This window comes from Hyperolius riggenbachi, chromosome 1 (genome assembly GCF_040937935.1).
Source record: "Hyperolius riggenbachi isolate aHypRig1 chromosome 1, aHypRig1.pri, whole genome shotgun sequence".
NCBI lineage: Eukaryota > Metazoa > Chordata > Amphibia > Anura > Hyperoliidae > Hyperolius > Hyperolius riggenbachi.
The window spans coordinates 612,343,945-612,362,202 of NC_090646.1; the positions used below are offsets into that span (position 1 = coordinate 612,343,945).

Sequence of the window (18,258 nt, forward strand, 5' to 3'; positions counted from 1 at the left end):
TCTCAGGTTTACTTTAAAGTGGACCTGAACTCTTGCATAGGACCGAATGAAAACAGAGAAATGCACCCTGTATGTATTTAGAGCAGAGGTCCCCAAACTTTTTCAGTCAAGGGCCAGGTCAATATACTTTAGACTGCCGGGGGGCCGGGACATACATAAAATGATGTTGAGAAACATTACATTGAGTCTAGGTATTGATTCCCCCCAATCATGCCTGGAGGAGAACTCCCAGCAGCAGCCATTCAGTCACGCGGCACCGAAAAGCGTCTTTGTGCACCAGACAGTGAAGCTTAACCAGGTGACAGCATGCTGTCCAATTGGACAGCAGTGTCACCTGATGCAGAACTGGATTGGAAGCCAGGGAATCACTGCTCACTGGCTTCTACAGTATGTGGACGGGTGTTGCCAGCACTGCTATTCTAGATGTGGACCGCTGATATTTAAGGGTGCAGTGGGCCACATCTATAAGTTATACATTTTGGTTTGGGAGGGGCCAGTGAAAAAGCCTCGGGGGGCCACATTCGGCCCGCGGGCCTTAGTTTGAAGACCACTGATTTAGAGAGCTTAGCCTGTCTAATTCCCCCTCATTTGTGTCTAATCACCAGCTGTAATTTGATCTCTCCCCTGTGTCACATGACTACCATGGCAGAGATGGCAGATAGGCTCATTTGAAAGCACAGGATGTTAACAATATGTTTGCTTCCATGAAAGCAGTAAGTAGAAACAGTGCAGATTTATTGCAGAATTTGTATCAGCTGTAGCAAAGACATGTTTTTTTGTTTAGAGGTTATTATGCTGTTGTGTATCTTTTAGAGCAGAGAGGAAGTTCTGAGTTCAGGTCCGCTTTAAGGAGCTTGGGCCCTGGAAAAATGCCTAGGATGCCCATATAGAAGCATTGGCCCTGCAAGCATAGTTGGTGTGCAGGAGTCCTCTAGAATACGCAACAGAAAAGAGCTATTATTATTGGTATTTATTTCTATAGTGCCAACATGTTCTGTAGCGCAGTACATAGTACAAAACAGACCCCTACTGTAACATGGAGGAGAGAAGCGAAGACTTTTGAACATGAAATATATCATATTTTCCATGAGCCGGGAACAGTCACATCTCACCCATTGCTCCACACAACATAGCCTTTTATATAGAGTACAAAGTATTTTAAGGCACAGTGTTTAGTGGTTTGTTGAGTCCACTGCAGATGAAAGGAAATGATGGGTTTGGTATAATGTGATCTTTCTTGTGACATGAATGGAAAGCTGTCATCAGTGTGTGGTGACTGCTTGTCTTCCCACACTATAAAGCCACAGCATGCGCTGGACAATGTTCCTATAATTCTGTGTTCCGGAGGACAGACACGCTGGTGCACACAGCAGAGCCTGTTCATGTTTGGTGCTGCTCTACAGAAACACTCCAGGTGGAATCATGCAGGCAAATACTGGCACATGCAGCTATATAAACACAAAGCACTGCTCCATAGTTATATATATATATATATATCTATAGATCAAAAAACCTAGTCAGTACCTAATATGGCAGATCTCATAACCTGCAATCAGAGATGAATACAAATTTGTAGAAATGGAGGTGTGACTGTTTGCTAGATGTTCTGTCCACAGAGAAGATCAACACTAGTATAGCTATGCACTGTATGTATTCTATTTTCACTGTTTTTATCATAATTTGAGCTCCATATTCTGAAGGCGCCCAAATTACAGACTGAGCACCGCCATAGCCGTAATTCATGTCAGCTGCGCCTATATCTCTGGCAGCCTTTTTACTTGTCTCGACTGAAGGGAGGGACATCTGGCTATCAATACTGGGGGCTCACCTGGCGCTATCTATAGTTCAGGTCATCTGGCTACCCAGACTGGGGGGGGGGGGGGGGGGAGGGAGTCATCTGGCGCTAACTATATTGGCATGTTGGTCATGCAGAACCCTATACTGGAGGGACTTCTACCTATCTGTACTAGGGTGCGGACATCTGGCTACCTATACTGAGACGTCATTTCAACATGGTGGCTGGGGAGCGTGAATGTAATAAAGGTGCCTGGAAAAAAGGACGCAGGGAATAGCCGCTTGTAGAATATCTGTAAAAATTACCGACATTCTAGTGCTTAATTACGATAGTAAAATATCTGTAATCTTTACCGATGTTTTACTTTGACCTAACCTAACCCTACTCTCACACAGAACCCTCCCTCTACCAATCCCTAACCCTGCATGTCTCCCTCTACCACAGCCTAAACCCCTGGTGGTGCCAATCACTTACCACCAACACTCCCCCCCCCCCTTTCCCCCCTTGAGCACTCTATTCATAACAATTGATACGGTGCACCAAAACCTGCCAAGGTCAACCACAGTGCTAAAGGTGCAAGGAGGGGATGGGAAACAGTTTGTTAATGATTACTACTAATAAAGCACCTATAGAAGTTATTATTACCAGCATAGGACCAACAGAGAGCTAATACTGTGGAGAGCTAATCCTGCGGTTGAGGGTGGGCCCCTCTGGCCTATGCGGTCGCTACCTCTGCACCCCCTATTGCTACACCACTGCCCTTAACCATCCCACCTTTGTGGCACCTAACCCTTAAACACCATCCCCCCCCCTACACACACACACCACAATGCTGCAAATAGCGGCCATGATCGGAGGGCACCTGTTTGTAGTGACAAGACTTACGAACTGATCACCTAATGCACTCGCTCACATGCCTCTAACAAACTGACTTCTCAGCAAGGATAATACATGCAGGTGAAACTGATCATCCAGTCGTTATACATGAACCCTGAACTCAACCTGGCAACAGGTGCTGCAGCGTTAGGTGGAATGCATATATATTCTACACATATTGTGTTGAACAGAACAGGAAAAGTATGAATACAGCAATGTCATTTTATACTTTTCTTTATTGAATCAGCCTTATTTCACATACATTCATGAACATTTGGTATAAAAAAAAAAAAAAACTTTATTACATCAGATTGTTTCCTTATTAACAAATAAAAACGTGATTACATCAAAACAACAACACAAAACCTCTTCCCTGTCTCGGTGGCTTTTAAGTAGTAAACTGCTGAGCTTGGAAGGCCTGGAAGTCCTCGGGGATCGTGTCTGGAAATGGAGAGAAAACACATTAATTGAGAGCCACAAATATGTCTGCACTGCCAGAGCAAGACAATAAGAATAATACATACAGGAATTACATGAAAAAAACACTTCCATTGTACAAAATTAAAAGAGAATTCCAGGAACTGTCATTGGACTGGGAATTAGATAGAAATTGTAAGTATGTAATTTAACCATTTTTTTTTGTCTTTACAAATGTTTTGTTGTTGTAGTAAAGTAGAAAAGCACTTTTCTCCCATAGGACCCAAAGCGCATAAGATTGTGTCAGATCAGTACATAGTGCTATGTTCAGGGGGAAATGTTACCTGATCACCTGATCATAAATGCCAGACTAAACAGGTGGCTTTTCAGTTTTGCTGAGAATGTTGCTGACATTAGATTCCTGAAGTTTAAATCCCCATCAACCAGTAAACCCACGCTGCGCATAGAGTTGGAGCTAGTAAGGTCTGAGCTCCCTAACCTCAGCAGTGCACTGCTGACTGTGTCTGGAGCGGCTTAGCTGTTAGTCACTGGCCTCCGATGACAAAAACCTCAGTTTTGTCAGGATTTAGTTTAAGCCACTTTTCGTTCATCCACTCCTGAAGCTCTTGGATCTGTCAGAAATACTGACTAAGGCTAGGTTTCCACTTGTGTGTTTTGTATTAGATTTAGATTGTATTAAATTTTTGCATAGAAAATTTGCATTAGTTTAGCAAAAAATGGTACTGAATGGGGCTGTTTCCATTTAATACGAGTTTTCGTAAGCGTTCGCATGCAAAAAAAAAAATCTGAGGTCCTGCTTCATTTTTCTGATATTTTACACGTATCGGCCGCGATTCGCATATACTGCTTTACAATGGAATTTTCGCATTTGTTGCACTCATGACTAAGCTGTTACTAGGTAGATTATGTTAAATTTGACTAATTTTTCATCCAATCAGATAAATTGCATAAGATTTTTTGGACGCAAAAATTTCACACTACAGTGGAAACATAGCCTCAAAGATTCAGCACAGAGTCACCTTGAGAACAATAAGCTCTGCCTGAGAGAACTTGCCAAGCAAGAGCTGTGGAACTGTCTTCTGGCAGGATATGTCAATCCAGACCGTGGCACAAAATCTCTCCAAGGCAGAAAGAACGGCTATGACATCTTCCCAAGAGGAAAAAGCTATTTGCAAATGATCTCCAATAACAATTTGAGATCTATCTTTGTTTAAAGCTTTGTGGAATGTTTTTTGAATTAAAATCAGAAGAAAAATATACTTTTATTAAGTAAACTCAAAGAAAAGGAGACCGTGTGGCACTTAAGTGTGACTTTTATCTCATGGAGAAGGTGGAAAAACGGTGGCATGAACTGACCCCAGCAGCTGCCTCTCCGAGCCTGATAATTGCTAGACGTGTGCTCCGTGGAATGCAGCGTGACCAAGTGTCCGTCAGGACGCGAAACGGCCGTCGCTAGGTCCACCGTCTTCCCTCATTCTGTTCGCCAGCAGCTTCCATGAACACAGTCAAGGTATGCCATTATTGATTGTATCACTCTGTATGTCACGAGTTGGATGTACACTTGCAATAAACATATTGTCATAGACGGATGATGCCATCTTTGCTTCCTGATCACATACTTTTATTAAAGTGAATGGGAACCGAATTTAAAAAAATGAGACAGATACTTACCCAAGGAGAGGGAAGGCTCTGGGTTGTATAGAGCCTTCCCGCTCCTCTCCTGGTCCCCTCGTTCCAGTGCTGGCTCGCCCGGTAGCAGTATTTGACTAAATTAGTCAAATACTGCTTTATCCGGCCGAAGAAGGCTTCAGAAGTCTTCAGGGAGCCCGAGTGCTCCCGAAGAAGGGCTGCCATGTACTGCACCTGCGCAAGCACACTCTCTTGCATGCTCATGCCTGTGCAGTATGGAGAATTCCAAATACCCTTTCGTCGGGGGATTGAAACGGGGGGGGGGGGGGGAGCCAGCACAGGATAGAGAGCACCGAGAGAGGAGACGGAAGGCTCTATATAACCCAGAGCCTTCCCTCTCCTTAGGTAAGTATTTGCTTCATTTTTTTTTTAATGCGGTTCCCATTCACTTTAAGTCCAAGAGCTGTGGCCAGAGCTGTGTGGGGGGCCCCATCTACTAGCCTTCCCTTCCTCCTACACAGGGGACTATACTTCAGATCAGGTGTATTTGTGGCCACACTAGTTATGGGTGTGAAGATCATGATGGCCACACTTGTTTTATGACCCGTGTGAGAGGGGCCCCCAGGCCATGGAGGGCACCAAGGGGAGGCAATGAAAGTAGAGTGAACATTAAGGTGCACCGTCAAAGTTTTGCTGGGGGGGGGGGGAGGCACAGATTGTAGATACACCACTACTTGCAGCAGGTCCATTTACTAAACGTCTATGGGCTGATGTGGCCAGGATGGGTTACATGCCTTTGCAATCTAAACAGCCGATGCCGCTTAATAAATTCAGGCCAGTTTTAGGAGATCAGTTCTTATGGAGCCCCAGGAAATCAGGACCATTGTAAACTCCACTGAATTAGGAACTGATGTGAATGACATATGGATGTTCTCTGTAAAGCACTGTAAAATATGTTAGTGCTATCTAAATGCAGAAGACATTCCTTCGGCCAAGTCCAATGCATTCCTATAAATGATAGATCTCACGAGACTGCTGGAGCAGTAATAAGGATTACATTAACAAACCATACTTCATGCTTCATTCCATCTATTTAACAGAGAGATTTTGATGAGGCGTGACAGATGGTTTTGAACATGACATGAGATATTTTTCGTTTGGGTCAGCAGCAATTAAGTTTGCCAGAGAATATGGATATGTTACCATTACAGCGATACTTCAAGTTGGACCAGATAATGTTTTCTTGTGAGAAGCAGAACACTCCAAGTCTTCCTCCACGCATGGTGGTGTCCACGGTCACACCGGAATCGGCAACCAGCTCACTTCCTTCATAGAACCTTGCCCTGGAATTACCAAAACACAGGTCAGTGTCCAGAGCCTGGCAAGCAGAAACAATTATTCATCCTGACATCACATGACCTCAGTACAGCTTTCCTATTGGAGAATATAGATGCAGATCAAGGGAGGACTGGGACAGGGACAGGGACAGTTTACCCTCTGAGACATTCTCTTTCCTTCAAGTTGGGCTGTTTGGGGGGATGGGGGGCATCTGTGCAGGCCACACTTTAGGATTAAACTCGGCAGAGGCAGCCGATAACAAACGACCAAGAATCCAACATGTGTACGGCAACCCTCAATCCCTCTTAACTGCAAGGCCAGTGAACTGACCTAGTGGATCACTTCAGCTGAGCTATGGGAGAGAGCAATGTTCTCTCCACTTACCCCGCCTGACGCGTGATGTAATTCCCACGCTGCTTCCCCCCACACACACACACACACACACACACACACACACACACAGAACAGAAAACATTGCTTACTTGCAAACCAACAACGGGTTTGCACTACCTTGGGCCTGAAATGTCACCTGAGGGATCGGGATATGATCCTCATCGGGCCATTAATTGAGTGTGTGTACGGACCAGAGCAGGTTTATCCACCAGGCAACCTAGGCTCGCCTTGCTCTTAGTGAGGGGATAATAGTTTGGGAAGGTGGAGCTGTTGAAAGTATATCTTATGATCCAGGAATTTACATTTTTCCCACCCTTTGTTTTTTATCTCGTTACAAATGCAATCACACTGCTACACACTGCGGATCGCACGGCATTGGCCATTAGAATTCCTAGTGGAAAACAACCGCAAACGTCGGGAAATCGCCGGTAATTTTTTAGATTTTCGATTCGGCAATTGCTAGCGTTCAGCGTGAACGCTAGCGACTGCTAGTGGAAATCTAAAAAATTACCGTTTGCGGCCGCGATTTTGCTATGCTATGCACTGCATAGCAAAATCGCGGCAAATATCGCTCCGCCGCACGTTCGCGTTTCTGTAAAAAACGAATAGCGGTAGTGGAAATGACTTACCGCGATTCCTATGTTAAAAAGCAAACCATAGCGATTGTAAAATCGCTAGCGGTTTGCGACTTTCCGATTCAGCCAGCGCAAACGCGCTAGTGCAAAAAAGGGCCCTTAGTGACCTAGATTGAGTGCATATGCTTGGTCATCTAACGTCCCTGGACTGCATGCATGTACCAGTCAGTGGCTAACATAATACTGAAGTCATAAGATGAACATTATTATGATTACTTTCTATTTTTTTAGTGCCAGCATCTTAGTGCTGTATAGTGTGCAAAAAAAAAAAAAAAAAAAGACAATGGTGGGGACCATAGATAAATGAGATGAACATGAAGGGTAGGATGTATTTGGCAACTTCTATAACACAAAGCAGATCATGGCAGATTCTGATGCTCAGACTTGCCTGATATAGCCAACCTGAGGCCTGTGCTGCAGAAACCAGCGATAGGACACCTTATCCTTCCAGCCAACGTTCCTGGGGTCCTTCCACAGCAGCCGCACTTGGTCAGTGGTGTCTCCCGTGTGCCACAGGGAATTGCGGAGATGTTCTCCAGGCCCAGTTTTTGATTTGACAGCCTGAGTGGAAGGACATAACGGACACCGATTTGTATTATACGTAAAAAGTTTAGCTCATAAATACAGTAGATACATGAACAAGTGCTTAAATCGATGTCAGAAGCAATTAAAACCGATGTGTAAAAACATATAAACAGAACATATAATGGAAGTCTAAAAATACCAGAGTTCCAGTGTTTCTGAAAGTTGAGACCCACACTACCAGGACAGCTGGAGAAATTACTCCTCATTTTCTTTTCTGATGAAACCCAGAGTACTCCTGGTGAGACAGCTATGCTCTTCCTCTACTGATGACACCCATCCCTCTACTGGTGAGATGACCCCTCCCTTCCTGTGCTGGTGACACTCATCCCTCTGCTAGTGAGATTACTCTCCCTTTCTCTACTGGAGACACCCAACTCTTTACTGATCAGATTACCCCTCACTTCCTCTACTGATGAAACCCATCCCTCTGCTGGGGAGATTACATCTTCAATCCCATTATTTGTGAGATTGCCCCTCCTTTCCTGAACTGGTGACACCCATCCCTTTACTGATCAGATTACCCCCTTTCCTCTACAGGTGACATCCATCTCTCCGTTGGTGGGATTACCCCTCCCTTCCTCTACTGGTGACACCCATCTCTCTGCTGGTGAGGTTACACCTCCCTTCCTCTACTGGTGACACCCATCTCTCTGCTGGTGAGGTTACCCCCTACCTTCCTCTACTGGTGACACCCAATTCTCTGCTGGTGAGGTTACCCCTCCCTTCCTCTACCGGTGACACCCAATTCTCTGCTGGTGAGGTTACACCTCCCTTCCTCTACTGGTGACACCCATCTCTCTGCTGGTGAGGTTAACCCTCCCTTCTTTTACTGGTGACACCCATCTCTCTGCTGGTGAGGTTACCCCTCCCTTCCCCTACTGGTGACACCCATCTCTCTGCTGGTGAGGTTACCTCTCCCTTCCTCTACTGGTGACACCCATCTCTCTGCTGGTGAGGTTAACCCTTCTTCTACTGGTGACACCCATCTCTCTGCTGGTGAGGTTACCCCTCCCTTCCCCTACTGGTGACACCCAATTCTCTGCTGGTGAGGTTACCCCTCCCTTCCTCTACTGGTGACACCCATCTCTCTGCTGGTGAGGTTACCTCTCCCTTCCCCTACTGGTGACACCCATCTCTCTGCTGGTGAGGTTACCTCTCCCTTCCACTACTGGTGACACCCATCTCTCTGCTGGTGAGGTTACCTCTCCCTTCCACTACTGGTGACACCCAGGGCTATATTGGTAATATTACCTCTTACTATAGATTTGTTTGCAAGTGTTATATTTAAATACACTTTAAACTTGCAAGAAGTGATGGATGAACATCTCAAATGAACATTTGCGGACCATTCACAGACATTTCTGCAGAAGTTTGCAAACTAAGCATTTGCGACGGACCCCATTGACGTTAATGAAAGACGAACTTTGAAAACAGTGACACAGCCACAATACACTATACCACACAGGTGCTGCGGTGTACTGTGAGCTAGCTACACACCACAAACAACAACAAAAACTGACAACAGGATCAGTCCTCAAAAGGACTTTGGGATTCCTAGTTGGTGAACTACAAGAAGTAGAACACCTACGGAAGCAGATACACACCACTGGATCACACAGAACTGCTATCTATCTATCCCTCAATCAGCAGCACAGCTCTCCCTACTCTGGCTCCAGGTAGACTGTAAAATAGATGCCAGGTTTGTTTATTGTATGGGGGGAGGGAGGGTATCCCATGTGAAAAAATGTCTTAATTGGCTTTCCTGTACCACCTGAATTAGGGGGCAAGGTCAAAAAGGGCTCCATGTTTAAAAGTATAGGGTGATCGAGAACTTTGTGTAAAGTTCACCACAAAATGTTCGTCCATCACTACTTGCAAGCTTAAAAAAAAGTTAGTATAAGTGGAAGTTAGTGAATGAGATACAAGTTCAGCACATGTAACCGGGTTTGGCCAGTGCTTGCTCTTGCTGAGTGCTGTGGAAGATATTGGATGGAAGCCCTGCTGATCTCAGCTGCTGTGATAGAAGATGACTTCAGTGCTGGGCTTCAGGGAGACTTTCCATGTGTCATGCCTCAGGAATGATATGCACACCTCCAGCATAGGAGCTACATGAACGCCAGCTAGACTTCACTCACCCCTCACAGCGACTGCAAAGGTGCCAGAAACATATACAGTACAGTATATTTAAAGAAAGGTGGTTACCCTGACTATAAAGCAGAACAAATACACATGCTCAGAGAGCGTTGTACATGGCACCTATACAGAACAGCTAATTGTATTGTCAAACACAACTAACTAGTATACTTACCTCAGTTTAAAAATATGTAAACATGCTAGATTTTGACACTCAAAACCATCATTCATAATCATGCTCCACCAAGATGAAAAACACCCCGCAGAGATATTTCTTTGTTGCAGTTGGACTCTCTCTCTCTCTCTCTCTCTCCCCCTCTACCCCTTACCAGTCGAAGTCACTTCTCCCTTACCAGTATTAAGTAGCTAGAGGTGCCCCTGACTGAAGGGAGATCTCATCAGTGGAATACAGAGAGCAGGTTGAGTAACCTCTCATTTACATTCTCATCGGGACTCTGCGGAGGAGTGTGAGCCGCCATTCCATCATCAGGCGCCTGTAGGCACGTACCTACACTGCCTTATGGTAAATCCAGCCCTAGCTGCACAACATGAGCCAGGAAGCACATCTGTACAGTAATTAGTGGGCGAGTTGACATCCAATGGGTGAGTCAATAAAAAACTGCCTCTGAAGAGTAAGTACTAGACTGTGTTTGTTTTGTATTGACTAAGGCCTCTTTTTGATTGTCATACAGTTGAGCCTCCCGGCTTCCACCACAAGCGCTATTCGGTTGCATGTAACTGCAGTGTTTGGTAACACCATGCGTGTCGTGATTGACAGGCAACATACCATCCCAACTGCCGTGCTCAAATGTAACTTCATGGGGAAGGGGGTGCTTGCACACCGCTCTTGCCAAGTGCTACCAAGCGCCAGGAGGGTGAACGGGAGCAGCTGATGGCGGTGAAGGAGAATGACTTGGCAAATGGGGGAAGGGAATGGGTACTTAAATGTGCAGAACATCCACTACCCCAAGGCCTTAGCTTGCTTATTTACAAAGGATTCTCTAGAATTGAAGGGAAAAATAAACCAAGCTATATCAGAAGATGGGAAGCTGAATTCAGAGAAAACCAGAAGACCTAAAAGTAATGTGGCAAACTATTCCTAGAGGCTCCATAAATGCTGATCTAATCAGCGTCAGCTATAAGCTAACGTCCTCCTTTGCTGTACCTGTTTTGAATGCAAGTTGTGTATTTTAGTGACACATCGTGGAGCTCTGCACATCTATTGCAGGTAGTCAATTCGGGTGCAGCCTCTGTTTGGAAGCGCTGCCAATGTCTTCTGCTATAAGCTACTTGTACCTTGGTCCCAAGTAAGCTGGAAAAATGTAACAATACTCCTCTAACTGCTTGCTAGTTATGTGGATGCCAGCTTCTTACCACAATGTGGGTCCAAGTCCAGAGGCCAGGGCTGGATTCACCATAAGGCACTGTAGGCACGTGCCCTCAGGCGCCTGATGATGGAGAGGCGGCCCACTCCCCTCCCCGAGTGCCTCCCTTACCAATGCAGAATCCCGAGGAGAGCGTAAATGAGAGGTTACTCACCCTGCTCTTGGCATTCCACTAATGAGCTCTCCCTTCAGTCAGGAGCACCACATAGTGAGGGTACTTCTGGCTACCTAATACTAAGGGACACCTGTAGCTAACTATGACAGGCAAGAGAGAAGTGACAGCTGGGACAGCCAGCCCACTTGCGGTGCAGTTCAGCAGGGTTTGTAGTTTCATGGAGGGAAAAGTCTAGGGTACCAGGAATCTGTGCCTATAGGCTCCAGTGATGTAAATCCAGGCCTGCCAGAGGCACCTATGACAAGGTGCCTCCTGAGGTGTTCATACACCTAATACTTATTGGTGGGGATAATGAAGGATTGACATGACATTTGACTGGTGCCTTCTCATACTTGGAATATGTCAGTATTCAATAATAACCCCTGTCTGGATATTATAGACTTTGGAGAGAGTACCTTGAGTTGAATACCAGGTTCAGCGACAGCTCTGAAAGGAGTGGCCTGCCAGTAGGTCTGCTCCGTCTGCTTCCACATAACCACATAGAAGCTGGAACTGTCCTGATAGCCAAAGATAAACCCGGCGTAATCATCATCCGTCACAGTGTTCACGTGGAACGTGCCTTCAAAATCCACTCCATTAAAAGCGGTGTAGCCTAAAGAAAGTCAAACAGGAAGAGGAAGACCAGGAGCCATCAGGCTAGAAACATAATTACAAGATGACACTTTAAAGTGTGTGGATTATCTCTCAAGCTTGTCCCTAACTCCCTATGTGTTCTTCTGCCCCTCCCTCAGTCCTCCCATCCACACACACAGGGGTGTACCTAAAAACCAACGTATGATAGATTTCTTATTTTCAACTGTTAATATGAAGGAAAAGGAATCAGGAGAGAAAGGGCCAGTGTGGTTTGATTTATAAAACATATTTTTCTTATGAATTCTTTATGTTATGTGTTAACTAGGGGTGTGTCAGGGACGTGATTGGGGGTGTGGAAGGGGTGTAGCTTAAATGTTCCTCTTTTTTATCTCCAAAAGTTGGGGGATATGTAAAGAGAATCAAAGGTTTAAGTAGACTCAGGTGATATGACCTTGGCAAGGGTTAAAAAAATATCCCTGCCTAATAATTGACAGTTTTAAAATAAATCCAGAGCGGGTTTAAAGCATCACTTCTGCTCTTAAAATGTTTCCCATATTAGTATATCAGCCGCTATGCTTCCTAACATCTAGGCAGAGAGAAGAGAGGAGTTGTGGCTCATAGTGGGACGTCTGGTTGTCTCTCTCAGTGCAGGGTACAGAATGAAGCATAGCCCGATCTGAGGACTTCATATATTTCTAGTGCCGAAGATTCTGTGGTTTCTAATAGTGATGAGCACAAATTTCACATAAACTTAATTTGCAATTACGATGCGAAATCGTAATGCGAAATTTCGGGAAAAAAAATCATAATTAATTACATCTGTAATTGTAATCATTCGTAATTTCACGTAAATATTTGCATAATTTCATCCGACTTGACGGTTAGTAGGAAAGCCCCCATCATGCTATTGCCACCAAAGTTGCTACATATGTTAACCTGTTGCCGACCGCTCCACGGCGATTGGCGTGAACGCGGCGGCAGCCCTAGGACCACTCCACGCCAATTGGTGTTAAGTGCTAGGAGCGGAGATTGCAGGGGATCGCGCACGCCTATGCACGCACATCCCCGCCTGAATAATGGAGCGGAGCCTCCCAGCGGCAGACTGTTAGACTGCAAAACGGCCGTCTATTCACTGCATACAGCACTGCTATCTAAGGCAGCACAGCGCTGTACTGAGGGGGCGTACGGGGCGTACGTATAACGCCGCCGATCGCAGCAATTGGGGGGGGGGGGGGAAGCGGCGGAAATCGGGCAACACATGTACATGTGCTAGCTACATGATGTACATAAAGTACAAAAAAAAAAAAAATCTCCCTGGGCCATGCTATCCCCTCCGGCAGTAGTCCATACCGCTCAGGAGTCAAGAGGTTAAGGAGAAAGGGGGTACGAGCGCAAAATATTTTTTTTTCGAAAAAGAACTTTGTAGTTTTTGAGAAAATCGATTTTAAAAATGCAAAGGAAAATGTTTTTTAAATTAATTTAAAAAAACTTTTTTCTTTGCATTTTTTAAATTGCTTGTATCCAATATTCTCCTTAACAAATGTGGCAATTTCCGTGACAATAGCATGTACGGGGACTTCGCTATTCACTGCTAAAGTCAGCATGAAATGACATGAAAATGGACACGAAATTACAAATGATTACACGAAATCAATTAAATTTACAAATTGTAATTACGTATAGACGCAATTGCGACAATTTGAAATTTCAGATAATTGTAATTAGCGGATTAGGATTATCACTAGTATCAGTCAGATTATTTCCCCAAATCTCCGACCTCCAGTGGCAGCACTGAATGACTACAGTGTCAATGAGCATTTATACCAGAAGGTGTATATGTCATTCCCTCTAATAACCATCCCATTGTTTTTGTTTTGATCTTAAGTAGCAGTGATGCATTAGCATTGCAAAAAAAATTAACCACATACACTGATATCTCAGGAACACAGAAGTGTGGCACAAGCATTTTAAAGCCACAAACTTCCTCAATCAATTATCCGGAATCTGTGTACATTTATCAGCTGCCAATTCAATGATTGAACATTTGTGGCACCGATTTACCCACCACGGCCCATCTCTATCATATTGCTGTACTGTTTACAGTAAAGTTTGAATAGCAATAGCTTAGTAACAATAATCAAAATTAAGGTGGCCACACACCATACAATTTTTTAAATATCTGTTCAATTTAAGAATTGCAATCAATTTTTCTGACTGACTGTAACATTTCAAAAATATGACCAATGTACCACACACCTGTGTTCAATTTTTTTCCCAATTATGATAAAAATGATTGGAAAATTGCTAGGGTGTGTATATTAATAAACTGACAATCGAACACACACCATACAATCTTTAGAAAGATTGAAGAAAAATATCCGGATCGATCAAAATCGAAGAAAACGGGAAATCCAATCGGATTTTTCAGTCGAATGAAAAAAAAAGCTTTCGATTTTTTCGGGAGATCCGATCGTTTTTATCGAATTGCTGTAAAATGGGATCATTTTATTGTATCGTGTGTGGCCACCTTTAGGGTTTAAAGAGAACATACCAACTGCCAGTCCAGGGTCACTGTTCATGGTCTGCACAATTTCCATACCCTAAAAATAATATGAGAGAATAGAATGTGGACTGTTACTGTCACCATAGTACTGTCATAGGATGTCATTTATCTATCCGGCTAAATTCTGATACAGAGTGTATAAAGCACATTTTCTCATTTGAATTTGGAACCAGTATGTTCAAAACTGTGCATAAAACCGATGGCTGCACAGGAAGTTCAGAAACTGGGTTTTTGTGGCTTGGCAGTAGCGACATTGGGCCTGACCACTCATTCTCCTAACTTTCCTCCTAGGTGATATTCATGCAAGAAAATACTCAGAATAGTTTGGACATTATGTTTTCATCTAATTATTGGTACTTTCAATTGCAGAGTGCTGGGAAGACTTATTTTAAACACAATGACGATGAAAAATGACCTCCTAGGAGAAAACCTAGGAGAAGAAGTGAATTGGATTAGTGCCACTGCCCATATGCAATGAACTCTTTTTCTCCTGAGTTTTCTCCTAGGAGAGGATTTTTCAATTTCCTTTTAAAGTAACTTTTCAGCACTCTGCAATTGAAAAAGTACCAAGTACGCATCAAGAGACGCATAACGCAGTTCAATGTAACGTCCAACTTCAAAGCTAACATGCGTTGCGTTAGTGGCACGTTATGCGACCTTAACGTCGCATCAAACGCAACGCCTTAGTGTGAAAGAGCCCTTAAAGAAGAACATTTATTTGTCACAGCATACAGAACTCCTGCAATAAATATGCAGTGTGTCCAATTCTTGCTTTCATGGAAGCAGACAAAGGGTTAACATCTTTTGTTTACATATTAGCTGTGTCTGCCAGGACTGCTGAATTTCTCTGCTGACACAGCCGAGAGATCAAATTACACTTGCGATTACTTGAAGATGTGGGGGAATTACACAGGCTCTTCTCTCTAAAACAAACAGGGTGTATTTCTCTCTGTTTTCCTCGCCTCCTGTGTAAGAGTTCAGGTCCACTTTAAAGTAAACCGGTCTTGAGGAATACATGGAGGCTGCACTACTGTTCTTCTGAACTTACCATTTTAATGACTGTATAATAATTGTCTGGTTATAATATTTTGTGGTAATCATAGGAGAGTCATAACACCTGATCTGCATTATCATTCCAGATGACCTGTTTAGAAATGAGCACAACTGGATGATCAGTAGTATATCCAGGAAGCAAGCATGGTTCAGAAGTAGATCAGCAATAACCGCCTCCACGTTTCTCTCATGACAGCTCTAGTTATTACCAGAACATTCTCTTGTTGTGTCATGCTGCATGGAATATAATAATAATAATAATGAGTACTGTAGTAATGAGGTTAGGAGATCATACATTTCTATGGCCATAAATATGATTTGATGATTATGTTGGGCCATTATAGACTCATTCTCTATGTGAACTCTGTGATGAGCATAACTGTATTAGTGAACAGGCCATAATAGACTATTATATTGTCACTCACTGATGATTATATCCTGTTGCGTGACATTTTTGTACACAGGTTAACCACTTGAGTACCAGCAGTCTCCGACCCCTTACAGTCCAGAGACTGCTGGTACAAAAAAACGGGGCTCACCAACATCACGCCATACGGACCCACCACTCTCCTGTCGCTGAAGCCCACTCGCTCTGCTGACACCATGACAGCAGAGCTCAGTGAGCCGGACAATTTCATTGGCTCCTGACCCTGTGATTACTGTAAACCAAAGTGACTGGATCACAGTGATTACAGGGTCAGGAACCAATGAAATTGTCTCCTGACTGGCTCACAGAGTTGTGCAGTCATAGTGACGGCAGAGCAAGTGAGTTGCAGTGAGGGGGGGGGGGGAGAGGGGCAATCGGCAGTAGCAGCAGGTGTGGCGCGGTAGTTGAAATCTATGCTCTGGCAGGGATAACAGGTCCCAAACCGGTCATATATTTAAATGACTGCCTTAATAGATTGTATCACAATTTTCTCCAGGTGGACTAGGACGCGCTCTATAGGCAGTAGCAGTGTTAGGGAGTCTTGCCCAAGGTTTCCTACTGAATAGGTGCTGGCTTACTGAACAGGCAGAGCCGAGATTCGAACCCTGGTCTCCTGTGCCAGAGGCAGAGCCCTTAACCGTTACACCAGGGGTCTCAAACTCTCGGCCCGCGGGCCATTTGTGGCCCTCGATACAATATTTTGTGGCCCGCGCCAGCAAAAGCTTCCTTATAGTTCGCTTCAGTGCTCCCAAGTAATCCGCTGTATCCCCGCCGCTAAACGAGCGCTGCAGAGCCCCCAAATCCCCGGGGGGCAATCCGCCGGCATTTCCTGGAAGGGGCAGAGCTTTCAGCTTCAGCTCTGCCCCTCCTGACGTCAATCGCGGCGCATCGCTGCCTCTGCCCGCCCCTCTCTGTGAAGGTAGAGTGAGAGGGACGGGCAGAGGAGGCGATGCGCTGTAATTGACGTCATGAGGGGCAGAGCTGAAGCTGAAAGCTCTGCCCCTTCCAGGAAATGCCGGCGGATTGCCCCCCGGGCGATTTGGGGTATTTGGTAGTGTAATGATCCGTACAGCACAGAGGAATTTGGTTAATACTAAAAACAAACGTGATACCTGGTTCAGTACAATCCAGTTGGGATCTATCTGGGCATCTCCCTCGGGGTCCAAAACAACAGTCTGGTAGGCTCTGAAGTCAGTCAGGGTGATCTCAGCATTTTCTGGGCAGACGTCAATGCGATCGATGACTGTGTCCTGGTCAAAATCTGATTCACAGATATCTCCAACACCATCGTCTAGTCACAGAATATGAGAAGAACATCTCAGAGAAAGGAATGTGCCATCACTTCTCTGCCCCCCACTGGTAAACCCAGGTATAAACTACAGCTACCTGCAGTAACTCTATGGGTCTGTTCACACTAGGTAACACTTGTGAAGAGAAGTTGGCCATTGCTTTGTTGTTTTACATGGCATTACTATTACCAAACAATTTCTTCTATTGAGGTGAAGGAGGAAGTTTGAATGGGGTGAAAAAGATACTCAGACATTTACAAACTCCATGCAGAGTGTGCCCTGACTGGGGTTCAAATCAGGGACTCAGCGCTGCAAGACGAGAGTGCTATCCACTATGCCACCGTAGTGGGAATTGATCCCCTGGGTGACAGTTAGGGGCCGAATTTTGTACAGACCCATCACTAGCCTGCAGGATAGCGGCGTGTTCTATTATTATGGGTAGGGGGCGGAGAATAGGTGCAAGCCGCTTGACAGAGCGGCATGAAGAAGGAGGGGTAAAGATGAAGAATAATGAAGTTGACCAGCAATATGTTCAGAACTCTCGCCAACACATGGGGAGGGTTAAGGTAATAAAATCAGCGTATGTAGATGAAAGCATACCACTGGAATCTCCTTATTGTCCATTTTCTGCCTGTGATTTCCTGACAACCATGCATTGCTCTGTCACTGCAGAAGGAAGCAGAGGTCACGGAACCCACACGCTTTCATCATATGAAGATAATGGTATTAGAATGTGCTGAGGTCATGGCATTGCTAAACATGTTCAATGAACTGCTAACAGTTCTGAGTCCATGCAAATTTTGTGCAATTTGAAATGGGCCTGCTAACTTTCATTTCAAAATTAGTATCAAACACTATCAAACACTATCAAATACCAATGGCATGTAACACCTACAAGTGCATTCTCTCAACCACACATGGGCCCATATGCAATCAACTTTTTCTCCTGAGTTTTCTCCCAGGAGATAATT

The 18,258-nt window shown here is 44.6% G+C and overlaps 1 protein-coding gene across 3 annotated transcripts in view; it reads right to left on the reverse strand.

The window, feature by feature from the left end:
• Nucleotides 1-2,919: 2,919 nt before the first annotated feature.
• THBS4 (thrombospondin 4) overlaps nucleotides 2,920-18,258 on the reverse strand; it is a 128,408-nt gene continuing 113,069 nt past the window's right edge. For all 3 annotated transcript variants that reach the window (XM_068250110.1, XM_068250121.1, XM_068250100.1), the window contains 6 exons: nucleotides 17,111-17,289; nucleotides 14,507-14,555; nucleotides 11,778-11,974; nucleotides 7,493-7,665; nucleotides 5,942-6,081; nucleotides 2,920-3,112 (listed from right to left, as the gene is read on the reverse strand). In XM_068250110.1, the coding sequence (XP_068106211.1) occupies nucleotides 3,060-3,112; nucleotides 5,942-6,081; nucleotides 7,493-7,665; nucleotides 11,778-11,974; nucleotides 14,507-14,555; nucleotides 17,111-17,289 (791 nt within the window). In that variant the 3' untranslated portion in view covers nucleotides 2,920-3,059. The remainder of the gene's footprint in view (nucleotides 3,113-5,941; nucleotides 6,082-7,492; nucleotides 7,666-11,777; nucleotides 11,975-14,506; nucleotides 14,556-17,110; nucleotides 17,290-18,258) is intronic.